We start from the raw sequence: 12877 nt of genomic DNA on the forward strand, positions 1-12877 counted from the left end.
GGGGTCGGGGTCCCCGGGTCCGGGGGCGGGGTCCCGGGGGTCTGGAGGCAGGGGCCGGGCCGGGCGGCGCCCTGACGACGGCGCGTCCGCGTTGCAGTACGAGATGTACACCATCGAGCGGAACGCCGAGCGCACCGCCACGGCCGGGAGGCTGCTCTACGACATGTGAGTGCGGCGGCGCGGGGCTGCCTCGGCCTGGGGTCGGGGGGCCGGGGGGCCGCCTGGAGCTCTGGGCCTGGAGCCGCCTCGGCGGGAGTCTAGGCTGCTAGCTGCTGACACGGGTTCTGCAGAGAAGTCGTCGCCTTCTGTTTTGCCGTGAAAGTGTCTTATCCGACCGTTTACGTGGGGACCGGTGCATGCCGTCTGCCGGAGTTCAGACGGGACTGAAGCGGAGAGTGACGAGCGGAAGCCCCGCCACACTCGGAGCGGAGTGTCCGCACTCGGAGCGCAGTGTCCGCACTCGGAGCGCAGTGTCCGCACTCGGAGTGCAGTGTCGCGGGTGTGCACGCTCACACGGCGCGCGCAGGCCTCGTGGGCGGGATCGCGCTCGGTCTTCACGGCGGGATAGCACTGCGTGACCGCTCTTTTATTGGGGAGATTTAGGTAGTTCCTAGTTATTTGAAATTAGAGTGTCAGCAAGCCACTTTGCACCCATGTTTTAGTGTTTTCTGTAGAATGGATTCTTAGATGTAGATTTTCAGTCAAGGACTACGCCCATTTTGAATTTTGGTACACTATCAATTACTCTCCAAAAAATACTATTCCAATTTATATTTCCGCTAATGGTGTATAAGAGTGCCTCTTTTCTTTGCCAACTTTCGATATTATCAGTCTTTCAGTTTTAAATTTTTGCCAGTGTGGTAGGAGAAAGTGGCATCTTGCTATTTTTTAAAGATTTGTGTTCATTCATTTATAATATAGGACTGAGTATCTTTTCAAATGTTCTCTGTGGCTGTTTGTATTTTTTCTGTTACTTGCTTTTGCCCGTGTTTTCTTTTGTGTAGTTTTTCCTTTGTTTCTTTCTCTTTTTTTGTTGAGGAAGATTACCCCTGAGCTAACATCTGCTGCCAATCCTCCTCTTTTTTGCTGAGGAGGACTGGCCCTGAGCTAACATCTGCTGCCAATCCTCCTCTTTTTTGCTGAGGAGGACTGGCCCTGAGCTAACATCCATGCCCATCTTCCTCTACTGTATCTGTGGGACGCCTGCCGCAGCATGGCTTGATAAGCAGTGCCATGTCTGCACCCCGGATCCAAACCAGTGAACCCCGGGCTGCTCAAGCCGATCGTACACACTTAACTGCTGCGCCACCGGCCAGCCCCAGTAGTTTTTTCTTTCTATTGCTATTTAGGATTATTTTATCTGTCATCGTCGCTTGTCTTTTCACTTATAAAAAACTTAAAAGACTTTTGTGACTTCCCTTATTTTTCTTAATTAGTTTTTATTTTTATATCTTTATTTTGGTTTGTTTTGGTGTATCTACATATTTACTTGGAATAAAGAAAAATGTGTTTTCTTTCAAATGCTAATGTTCTTACTTTCTTCTTCAGATGCTATATAGAATCTGACATTTTAATGTAATGCATTCATTTTAAAAATAGGTTTGTGAATTTCCCAGATCAGCCGGTGGTGTGGAGAGAAATCAGCATTATTACGTCAGCATTAAGGAACGATTCACAGGATAAACAAACCCAATTTTTAAGAAGTAAGAATGGGGTGATAACCTAATGGTGTATAAATTACCATTTCTGGAATACCAAGTTCTATATAATAATTTCACCAAAAAGTCACATCTGTGGTATTGGTACCCATATGTGTGTTTTGTTCTTGGCCAATGAAGCCTGTACAAATAATGTCACTTGGTCCCTTGAGCATTTGCTTAGAACCCCTTAAACTTCCTGAAAGGATGTAGATTTATCAGTTAATGCAGGGAACTAAATATATTTTTAACAGATTTTACAGTAATCAGCAACTGTAGGTTAGGCAGAGTTGCATAAAACAAGAGACAAACTTTTAGTAATTTATGACCTTTCTCATTAATCTTCACTCTGTGTTGGTTGCTATTAGTCAACCCAAGATTTCGAATTCTGGATAAAAAATAAAGTAGACGGTTTAGGTCATTTCAGCTTAAACAAGAGCGTGCTTTTTATCTCAGCAAGCTACATGCTCTGTTGTGACCCTTTGCATACATCATTCTTGTCTTCTGGATCCAATAAGGCCTCCAAATGTTTTATGGTCACTCAGCAAACATCTTCTGCCCAATACCGTCTGACCCAGAAGCCTCAGGTTGTAGCTGAAACCCAACGACAGTGGTTCTTCACATAATGTTTACTGTTTTCTACTTGAAAATGTGTTGCTTCCACTTTTGCTTCTGCATTTTCTTCTCAAAGAAACTTTTGAAGTGCCACATGTTGTGTACAGGTTTATTCGAAACTCTTCCTGGCCGGGTCCAGTGCGAAATGTTGCTGAAGGTTACAGAACAATGCTTCAATACCCTGGAACGATCAGAAATGTTGCTTCTGCTTTTGAGACGCTTCCCTGAAACGGTGGTGCAACATGGGGTAGGATTTGATCCTTTCCTTTTCTAAAGAGGCAGTGAAATTGAGCAACAGATTGATCAGCGTGGTTAGGAACTGCAGTGTGTAGTATTCTGAGGAGCACTGGATAAGACTGAACTTAGGTCAAGGAATCTTTGTCCGTAAAGCTGAAAGGACGTCACTGTTATCAAACTTTATTAATTTCCAGTAGAAGTTGTCTTAGTGTAAGGAAACAGCCACCAAGCTTTGGCAGTGCTGTTTATTTGCAATGTTGTAAAGTACAGTTTTAAAAAATAATCTTATTCCGTTGTATTCAGCGTTGCATTTTGAGAGCCATAGTTTATAGTCTTAACAGACGTTTTTCATGTGCTTCTGCTATGTGGACGCGGTTTTCCTCTCCTCCTGCCCTTTCCTTATAACCGTAATAATTATGAGTGCTACTGGCAGGCATTGGTGAGTGTGAGCTGTCTCCTTTCATACTCCCCAGATCTTTTGAGGTAGGTAGTACTTTACAGATCAAGAAACTGAGTCTTAAACATGTTAGTACCTTCCCATGGCCAGTAAGAGGGAGAGTCAGGGTTCAAACCATTAACTATTCAAATTCTGTTGCGTATTCTTTCCCACTCCGTTTTTCTGGCTTCTGGCCCCAGTTAACCTTCTCTATACCTCCCTGTATTGGTTCCCTGTGGCTGCTGTAACAAAGTACCGGAAACTGGGTGGCTTAAAACAACAAAAATTTGTTCTCTCACAGTTCTGGTAGCTAGAAGTCCAAAAGCAAGGTGTGGGCAGGCCCACGCTCCCTCTGAAGGCTCTGGGAAGGGTGCTTCCTACTCTTCCCAGCTTCTGGTGGTCACCAACAGCCTTTGTCAGTCCTTGGCTAGCTGCGTTATCCCCATTTCTGCCTCCTGTTTGTACATGGCCTTCCTTGTGTGTCTGTGTCCCTGTGTCTCTACATGACCTTCTTATGAGGACAGCAGTCATTGGATTTACGGCCCACCCTAATCCACTATAACCATGTCTTAACTAATTGCATCTACAAAGACCTTCTTTTTTATAAGATAAAATATATATAAGGTTGTATTCTGAGGTTGTGACAGGACATGAATTTTTGGGGGACACTGTTTAACCCAGTACACTCCTTGATCATTACTCAGGCTTTTAATTTTCTCTGTTTTGTGATCTTTCACGTTGTTCCACCCCCGGCCCCATTCATCCCCAGGTGGTTTCAAGGAAGGTCATGCAGACGTCTTGGTGGATTTTGATCAGCCGACTTTCCCCTATGCTAGGGCGTTACTCATGGAAAGGTGTTCTGAAAACAGACAGTTCTGTCCAGCCTGGCCTAGTCCTGGTGGCTGCTGGCAACTCTCGAAAGTGATAAATTTTGTCTACATTGTACATCTTGATGTAGAGTGTAAAACTAGTTTCCACGTTGCTTAGAAGATCTCTGCATTTCTGCTGTCACTCTGTCTCTAGTTCCAGTGTTTCTTTTAAGTTTCTTAGACATTTTGTTAGTGTTTTAATTTTACTAATTCAAAGGAGAATAACCAAGACAAAGTAGTGTGTGGTCAGGTGAATTTGAGGTTCCCTTCTGGGCTCTGTTGCTGATGGGTTCTTTTTTTCCTAGTCTTTAAAATGAGAATATTTGTTTCTTGGGGAAGTTGGAATATACAAACTATGTCATAAATTTAAAAAATACCCTATTTCTTCATGTATTTCTGACACCTTAAGCTGTAACACATTTAAATGATTAATTATATTTTGAAACAGGTTGGCCTTGGGGAGGCACTGTTAGAGGCTGAAACTATTGAAGAACAAGACTCTCCTGTTAACTGCTTTAGAAAATTATTTGGTAAGAAAAATTATGTTTTGTATTAATTCTTTAAGTCGACTATACTGGGATAAGTATCATTTCAGGGATAAGGTTGTTTGTGGAAAGCAAAGGAACTTTTCATATTACGGAATTTAAATCCTTGTTTATTTTTTCCACTGCACAAAGCATTTTAAACAATTTCTAAATTTTTATTGTATAATATTCGATACCTCCAAAAGAATGCATGTAGACCATGTATTTAGTGTGTCAACATGTACGGATGTATGTTAGTAGTAAGTATGAAGCATAATAGTAAACAAGCATCTGAATTACCACCCGACATGAGAACTGGATTCCGACCCAGAGGTGGGATTTGCCTGTGTGTTTCCTTGCTGACTTCATCCACTGGTGTCCCTCTGCACTGCAGTTTTAAATAAATATGCCATAAGGGATTTTTTCCCTGTGTATTTTGGATAATACATTAAATGAACTCCAAAATAAATTTTGTTTTTGCCAGAACCCTAGGGCACATAGATAAGTGGTTTTCTCTTATTTTTCCTCTTCAACAGTTTGTGACGTCCTTCCTCTAATAATTAACAACCATGATGTTCGATTGCCTGCCAACTTATTATATAAGTACTTGACCAAAGCAGCTGAATTTTATATCAATTATGTCACGAGGTCGACTCAAATAGAGAATCAGCATCAAGGTAAGTGGGAATATCCTGCAATTTTATTAGACAGATTTTAGTAAAGTTGCAAACTCAGAAATTCCTTATCATTCTGATTGTTCTCCTCTGGATACATACCAGTTTGGTAGTGTTTCTAAAACATAGTCCCTAGAAAAAAATACTACACTTAAGAGATGAGTCTTTTCTGGAACCACTTTTACCTCTTGATCAGAACATTCAACTTGCTGGACCGTAACATCAGTGCACTGAGCTTCGCCCATGTACCACAGCTCAACAGTCACTTCCTCCTGGTACCAGTGGCCAGCTGTGGGTCCTTGAACAAACACACGTGTTGAGATTCTGTGCTCTTGCATTTTGAATGGGGAGTTTGACTTTCTCTTTCTCTATCAAGTTCCACATAAATAGTAAGTAGTAATGTTAATTGTAGGCTACTTTTTTCTCATGTCTCAGGTGCCCAAGAAACATCTGATTTAATGTCACCTAGCAAACGTAGCTCTCAGAAGTACATAATAGAAGGACTGACTGAAAAATCGTCCCAGATTGTGGACCCTTGGGAGAGGTTGTTTAAGATTTTGAATGTCGTTGGAGTGAGATGTGAATGGCAGATGGATAAAGGAAGACGGTAAAAAATTGTTCATTTCCAGGATTGCCTAACAAATCTTTTGATAGCATAATCTCAGGTCCTAAAAAACAAAAACCCTTTTTTTTAAAAGCATATAATGTATACACACTTCTCTTTGGGCAAATTTTCAACACTCCGTATCGATGTAGAAGGGGGTGGATTTTCACGTCTTAAAAGATTCCCAGCCGAAGTGTGCACTCTGAAGGTGGAGTTGCGCTTGAAGCACTCCTTGGCGTTCTGAGGAAAGAGAAGCTACTTGGCATGTTTGTGTCCTGAAATCTTGGTCTGATCCCTGCCCTAATTCAGAAGGGGAATTTGCATCCGTATGCAGACAGTAAAGAATAATTTACATGCCAAGAGCTTCATTTGGTAAATGTAATGTTTCTATTGGGGCTTTTTTCTAGACCTTTTGCTGACAAGCCCAGAGTAATTAAATAATTTTTATCATCCTTCATCTTTCAGAAGCTATAGTGACATTTTGCATAGAATGAAGGATCTCTGCAGATACATGAACAATTTTGATAATGAAGCTCATGCAAAGTATAGAAACCAAGTGGTTTATTCCACTATGTTGGTCTTCTTTAAGAATGCATTCCAGTATGTCAACAGCATACAACCATCTCTCTTCCAAGGTTGGTTTAAGAATTTTAGGGTGTCCCACAGTACTGGCCTCAGCTGGGAGGGTGAGGACAGTGAAAATGTCTACCTCAGCATTGTTCTGGAGCCACATAACGGTGGAGTGATGCCAGTGCTTTTTTCAGTTGTTGAGGGTTTTTATGTAAGTATGTTTTCATTAAAAATTTCCGTATCAAAGGATGTAGTGGTACGTCAAAACTAAGTACAGATAGTTGATGCCTGTGTTTTGAAAACTCAGCAGACGTAACCACATATTGAAGTAGATTTCACAGAGACTTTGCAATACACAAAGGTTTTTTTAAATAATATATATGCTTGTAATTCTAGAAAACATGAAAAACAGAAGAATAAGAGGGTGAAGTCAGCCACAATCCTTCCAGTATAACACAGCTCTCATTTTTGTGTATTGCTTTATCATCTTTCATACATTTAAATTTGTTTGTAGTTCATAACCATAATGTATGTTTAATTCATAGTCTTACATTTTTGGTAATTTTATAATTTGTGATCATTGTAAAAAATTTATAGATACGTAAGAACTAATTCAAAGAAGGAACTTTCACTTGTAATCCACTGAGACAGAACTTTTATTAACAATTTGATGTCTATCTGTATGGTCTTTTTTTCTATACAGTCTTTTTGTATACTTGTTTGTTTACCTAATTGGGACCACACTGAACATATTTTTTAATGACCTATAATTTCATATGACAGTTAAGTAAACGTCCACCTGATGTTAAGTATTCTTTTTCTTGCTGCGTTTTTAAATGTTGGTGTTTTCCCCATCTATAGGTCCCAATGCCCCAAGCCAAGTTCCACTGGTTCTTCTTGAGGATGTATCAAATGTGTATGGTGATGTAGAAATTGATCGTAATAAACACATACACAAAAAGAGGAAACTAGCTGAGGGAAGAGAAAAAACCATGGTAATCCTTTCAGATATAGTTGTTAACAGATTATATGTTTATGATTTGCTAGAAATGAAACTGTAAAACATGGCTTTGAAGCTAAATTGATAAAACTAAGTTGTCTTAATTATGAAATATAATTACTGTATAATCAGTGGTTCTCAATAGAAGTGATTTTGCCCCCTAAGGACATTCGGCAATGTCCGAGGACGTTTTTGATGGTCATAGCTCAGTGGAAGGGGTTGCTATTACTATCTAGTGGGTGGAGGCCGGGGATGCTGCTAAGCATGCTATAGTGCACAGGAGAGCCCACAACAAAGAGTGATCCAGCCCACGAGGTGGGCATGCCGAGGTGGAGAAACCCACTGTAAGTGATCTGTACCTTTTTTGACTGAATGGCATCAGTTATATTTAAAAAGCAAAGCCAGACGAGCTCCACTGGATGTCTGGAGCAGGGTGCCATGGCAAATGCTGGCCTCAGAATACAAAGTGCCTAGGTGTTCAGGGTAGGAAGTAATCAGAACCCAAGGGGAGATGTTGGCAAGGTTTCGTGAAGGAGGTCAGTGTTTGAAATCGGCCTTGAAAGATATATAGGGTTTTGTCATTTGGAATTAGTAGGTAGATTTTGTCTAGAGGGGACAGTTTGCTCAAGGATGCAAGAGGCCAGAAAATTTGAAGAATTTGGCCCGGCAGTAGGCCTGTGCAGGACAGTGATTTCTAAACTTTTTGAAGCAGAGGAATCCTTTCTTTCAATAAAATCTTTAGTGGAGGCCCAATGTGTAACACGAAAGTGGAGATGCTCTAGGTTAGGAGTCAGCCAAGTTTTTCTGTAAAGGGCCAGGTAATAAATATTTTAGGCTTTACAGGCCATACAGCCTCTGTTGCAACTCTTCAGCTCTGCTGTTACAGTGTAGAAATAGCCGTGGGCAGTGGTCAACAAGTGACATGGTTGTCTTCCAATAGAAGGTTATTTACAGAAACAGGATTTGGCCTGCAGGTCATTTTGCTGACCCCTGCTCTAGTTGAGATGCCGAGGGGAGCCTGGAGTCTCAGCCCCTTTTTGTCCTCTCCTCCCTCTTGCCTTCAGTCCCCTTACCCCCTCTGCTTCAGTCCTTGAGTAACATTTCACTAGACCCTGGAGCACAAAGAGCTGTGCCTTGAGATCAGTTCAGTCTGACATGTCTTTTAGACTGTGTGATAGTGATCAGAGCAGGGAAGATGTGGCTGCTCTGAATGCTTGCGAGGTTATTAACACTTTCAATAAAATAGTTTGTTTCTTCCCATGGAAAAATGCACCCATGCACAATTTTGCAGGTAATTTCAGAGGTGACAGATGCTTTGACATCCGACCATGAACCCAGGGTGGAGAACCCCCTGTGCTGACCAGGCTTTCCTGGATGCCCTCTGACTGCGGTTAGAAAAAGGTCACTGAGGCTTCTGGGAGGCGACTCCAGCCTGACATTCCCAGTGGGGTAGCCCTGGTTAGCTTTCCCTCTGGTTTCACAGGGTGTGTGGTTTATCTAGGTGCTTCACATTAACACCACAGACACTTCTTCCCATGTAGATAATAGGTTGTACGTTCCTGGTTTTAGCTAAAAGCAGTGGCATGTCCCCATATAATTCAATGTCTGTGACATAGCCCCATCATCTGTTTCTCGGTCTCTCACTCTCCTCCCCATTGAAGCCATCACTGTCTCCTATATCGTTGGCGGCGTCATCTTGTCTCTCCACTTTCACTCTGCTGCCTGCAGTCTCCTCTACCCAGCAGCCTGAGTGATCTTGTTAGTACATCTTACTAGATTGGAAGTGGACCTGATGCCATAAGACACCTGACAGATGGGGTTTGATTGTGAAAGGGGTCTGGCTGTGTCATTACTGAGAGCGGGTGAGAACATGGAAGCAAATTGGGTGGGGCAGCATCAAGGAAGAGCAGGAGGATAGCAAACTGAAAGTGAGGGAGAAAGGTGGGGTGGCAGGAGGGAGGTGCTTACTGTTTCTGAGAGTAGCCTGAGGAATGAAGCTTTTAGCTAAAGATTTAGACGTCTTTTTAAATAATCTTAGTGGGGCAGAAATTTCAGGGAGAATTTAATTTGGGTCATTGAATTAGTTAAATGACATAGTGGAATAAAAGATTCAAGAAATTCTCAGCAGGATATAACTAAGTGGAGCTGTTTTGCCTTGACTGTTTTTTTTGGCATTTGCAATAGTTACTTTTCTCTGAGGCCCTCTCGTTTCTTTGGCGTTATATTACTTGGCATGAGGAGCAAGGAAAGTAGAAATCTTTCTTGTCAAGTACAGAGGGCGTTAGTAGATAAGTGCAGACAAACATAATTCCCAACTGGACACCTTGCACAGGGGGGAGGAAGGGTGGCCGCTGGAGGGGTTGTGCACAGGGAACCAAAAATAAGTACGGTCACTTTTCCACATTATTTCTTAGGGGAGCCAAGCTTTAATTTATTCCACTACATACCAAGCTATTATTTGGAAACAAATAATGCCACATATTTGAGGAAAAAATAAACTATAAAACAGCTCTCATTATAAAAATCTAATTTTGGGCTTTTATAAAATTGATGTATTTTAAATTACTGGAAATTTTAACTCCGTAGTCTTTCTCTGAACCCAACGTGAACTTAGAATTTATCGTCAGGAAAACATAAACTTAATTTTAAAAGTAAAAATTGGAGGCAAGCCCATGGCATAGTGGTTAAGTTCAGTGCACTTCGCTTCAATGGCCCAGGTTCGCAGGTTCGGATCCTGGGCACAGACCTATACCACTCATCAGCCATGCTGCAGTGGTGACCCACACATCAAGCAGAGGAGCATGGGCACAGCTGTTAGCTCAGGGCTAATCTTCCTCAAGCAAAAAAAAAAAAGTAAAAATTGAACTTGTGAGAGTGAAAAGATGAAAAATTTATGTTAAATTTTAAAGTTTGTTAAATTCAGAAAAGAGATTATGGGGCCAGCCCAGTGGCGCAGCCGTTGAGTGCGCACATTCCACTTGGGCAGCCCAGGGATTGCTGGTTTGGATCCTGGGTGCGGACATGGCACAGCTTGGCATGCCATGCTGTGGTAGGTGTCCCACATGTGAAGTAGAGGAGGATGGGCACGATGTTCGCTCAGGGCCGATCTTCCTTGGCAAAAGGAGGAAGATTGGCAGCAGTTAGCTCAGGGGTAATCTTCCTCCAAAAAAAAAAAAAAAATTATCATAGTATCCTTTGATATAAAATCCATATAATAACCTGGATTGGCAGCAATAAATGTCATAATGTTCCAGCGTATGACTATATTTATAACTTTCCTCATGTTCTTCACATTCTCTGAGCAGAGTTCAGACGACGAAGACTGTTCGGCAAAAGGAAGGAATCGGCACATTGTCGTCAATAAGGCGGAGCTCGCTAATTCCATTGAGGTGTTAGAAAGCTTTAAACTGGCCAGAGAGAGCTGGGAGTTGCTCTCTTCCCTGGACTCCCTTGACAAGGGTAAGAATATGCCGTCTCATTAGTGCCACATTAGCATATAAAATCGTCAGGCTAAAACATCACTGTTCTCCTTGAAATGTCAGGTCACTTTGGCTCATTAAATTGATGACAGCAGTTCACACATTTTTTAGGATTCTTTTTTGTGTGGGATATCTAATCAGTTATTAATATTCAAATAACCACTTATCTCTCAGCTCCCGGCTGAGGGTCTGTTATAATCAGGGTTGGGGTGGAGTGTGAGAGAGAGTTTTTGGGTTTTCTTTTAAATATTTGTACTGCTGGCCTTTTTTTTCTTGGTAGGTTGGTTTGTTTTGTGCTTTTAGTCTGTCCCACTGCTCTGTATCCTCCTTAAGCCACATGTAACTGAGAATACAAAAGGTAATGCTGTTTTTATCTGCGTTAGCTCCATTGCCTGAAAAATTCAATATCCAAACGCTCCAGAAAGCCCGTTTTCTTCTGAGCATAGACATAAAGCTAGAGGGCGTTTCACCTGTGTGAACTGTGCAGTGTTTCGGCATTACTTGGAATCACTAGCACTTTGCTAACCAGCGCATTTCTCCTCGACTCCGGAATTGAGGCGCCTTACCTTCCTCGTAGCCAGTGGACATTCACCCCCTGTCTGCTTCCATCGTAGCCCACACAGAGCCCTTGGTCAGATGTGTCATGTCATCTTGTCTAAGTAGATACAGCGTCATTTGGTTTCTCCTTGTCACATCTAGAATTGTGAATGTGTATGTGACTTCTGGAGGGGATTTTCCTTTAGTTGTAAATTGCTTTTTAAAAATGTCGTATATTTATTATTTTGACTGAATGAAAATAAGACAAGACCTTTTTCTGGGGAAAAGCAAAGTAGTTTAAAAGGTAAATGAGGTGGATATGCGAGAAGCATTTTGAACACCTCTTGGCATGTGTTACATGCATAGTAAATGTTGGTGCCTAATAAAAGTAGCACTTGTGAATTACTGACAGGTAGCGTGCTAACTTCACTGTCTAAGTGGAATTCTGGGCCATCATTTTAGAAATCCAAGTCTAAAGTTGCCATCCATTTTTTGGTAATTTGTCTCTGGCTGTTCTCTCTTGCTCAGTTTGTTAGTTTTGTTTTCTGCTTCTGTGGTACATGTTTTTGGTAAATTTGCTTTTGAATTCTTGCTCAGAATTTACAAGAATCTGTTTGGCCTGGAAGACAGATACTTGGCTTTGGTTAAGAATCTTCCTCACCGACATGATCATCTATCAGGTAGAGTAGTGTGTATTTTAAGTTTCTGCGTCTGTCCACGATGATGTTCTTGTGACCCATCTTCAGCATGCAAGTTGTGTGTGTTCCCTCTGTGGACTAGTCTGTGCTCTGAAGGCAGGCGTTCTGCCTTCAGTGACAAAGAGGATTTGTGGTCCACTTTCATCTCAAAATAACTCCAAAATGACAAGGCCACATCTTCTGTGTTACTTTTGCTATGTCCAGTCACACTCATTTGTAAAAGTAAGATTTTTACTTTTCAGTAAAAAGTGACTGTTTCTCGCCCCTCCTCTCCACTCTGGTGGAGTCTTTCTGCCTTCTCAGCTGTTCTTGAGCTCCTCAGGCCTAGGATGGAGGGAGTGGACCATCCACTAATGAGAAGGGGAGGTTCCAGCCTTTGTTGTTGAAAGGGACAGGTTGCTGCTTCCATCCTTCACGGAGACATGATGTTAGTAGTAAAATATTTATAAGGAAATGGCATTTCCAAAATGTACCTTATCAAAGGGCTTGTGTGATTTTATTTAGCCTGAAGAATTAGACTAGAAAGACTGTCGCTAAGGCTCCGTCTCCCCCTCAGATGATTGAGCCAGAGGTACCTTATTTGTATTTGCTTGCTAGTTGCTTAATCAACTCTGAAGACTTTTTCTTCATGGCAGTGTTTTTTTCTCTCCTTGCTGTTCTGTCTTTCTAAGGGTCAATATAAAAAGGCAATAGCCAGCCTGCATCATTTAGCAGCTCTCCAGGGATCACTTCCTCAGCCGCAGATCACGGGACAGGGGACCTTGGAGCATCAGAGGGCGCTCATCCAGCTGGCGACTTGCCACTTTGCTCTGGGAGAGTACAGAGTGAGTACGCGCCGTGCCCGGGGACCCGTGGGTGCACTGGGGCTTTCTCTTCTTCCTAGAGTGGCCTTGTAATTCAGTGCCTGTTTACTTGAAGCGTGATCTTTCTGCCTAGA

The 12877-nt window shown here is 42.1% G+C and overlaps 1 protein-coding gene across 5 annotated transcripts in view; it reads left to right on the forward strand.

Moving 5' to 3' along the window:
* INTS10 (integrator complex subunit 10) overlaps positions 1 to 12877 on the forward strand; it is a 29205-nt gene that overhangs the window by 654 nt on the left and 15674 nt on the right. For 3 of the 5 annotated variants that reach the window (XM_046648496.1, XM_046648497.1, XM_046648499.1), the window contains exons 2-12: positions 98 to 165; positions 1617 to 1703; positions 2420 to 2559; positions 4303 to 4384; positions 4915 to 5055; positions 5488 to 5659; positions 6122 to 6291; positions 7088 to 7221; positions 10532 to 10685; positions 11840 to 11922; positions 12612 to 12764. In XM_046648496.1, the coding sequence (XP_046504452.1) occupies positions 98 to 165; positions 1617 to 1703; positions 2420 to 2559; positions 4303 to 4384; positions 4915 to 5055; positions 5488 to 5659; positions 6122 to 6291; positions 7088 to 7221; positions 10532 to 10685; positions 11840 to 11922; positions 12612 to 12764 (1384 nt within the window). Of the gene's footprint in view, positions 1 to 97; positions 166 to 1599; positions 1704 to 2419; positions 2560 to 4302; positions 4385 to 4914; positions 5056 to 5487; positions 5660 to 6121; positions 6292 to 7087; positions 7222 to 10531; positions 10686 to 11839; positions 11923 to 12611; positions 12765 to 12877 lie in introns of all 5 variants that reach the window. The other 2 variants (XM_046648498.1, XM_046648500.1) reach the window with 1 other exon arrangement.

The sequence above is a fragment of the Equus quagga genome, chromosome 22 (genome assembly GCF_021613505.1).
Source record: "Equus quagga isolate Etosha38 chromosome 22, UCLA_HA_Equagga_1.0, whole genome shotgun sequence".
Classification (NCBI taxonomy): Eukaryota; Metazoa; Chordata; class Mammalia; order Perissodactyla; family Equidae; genus Equus; species Equus quagga.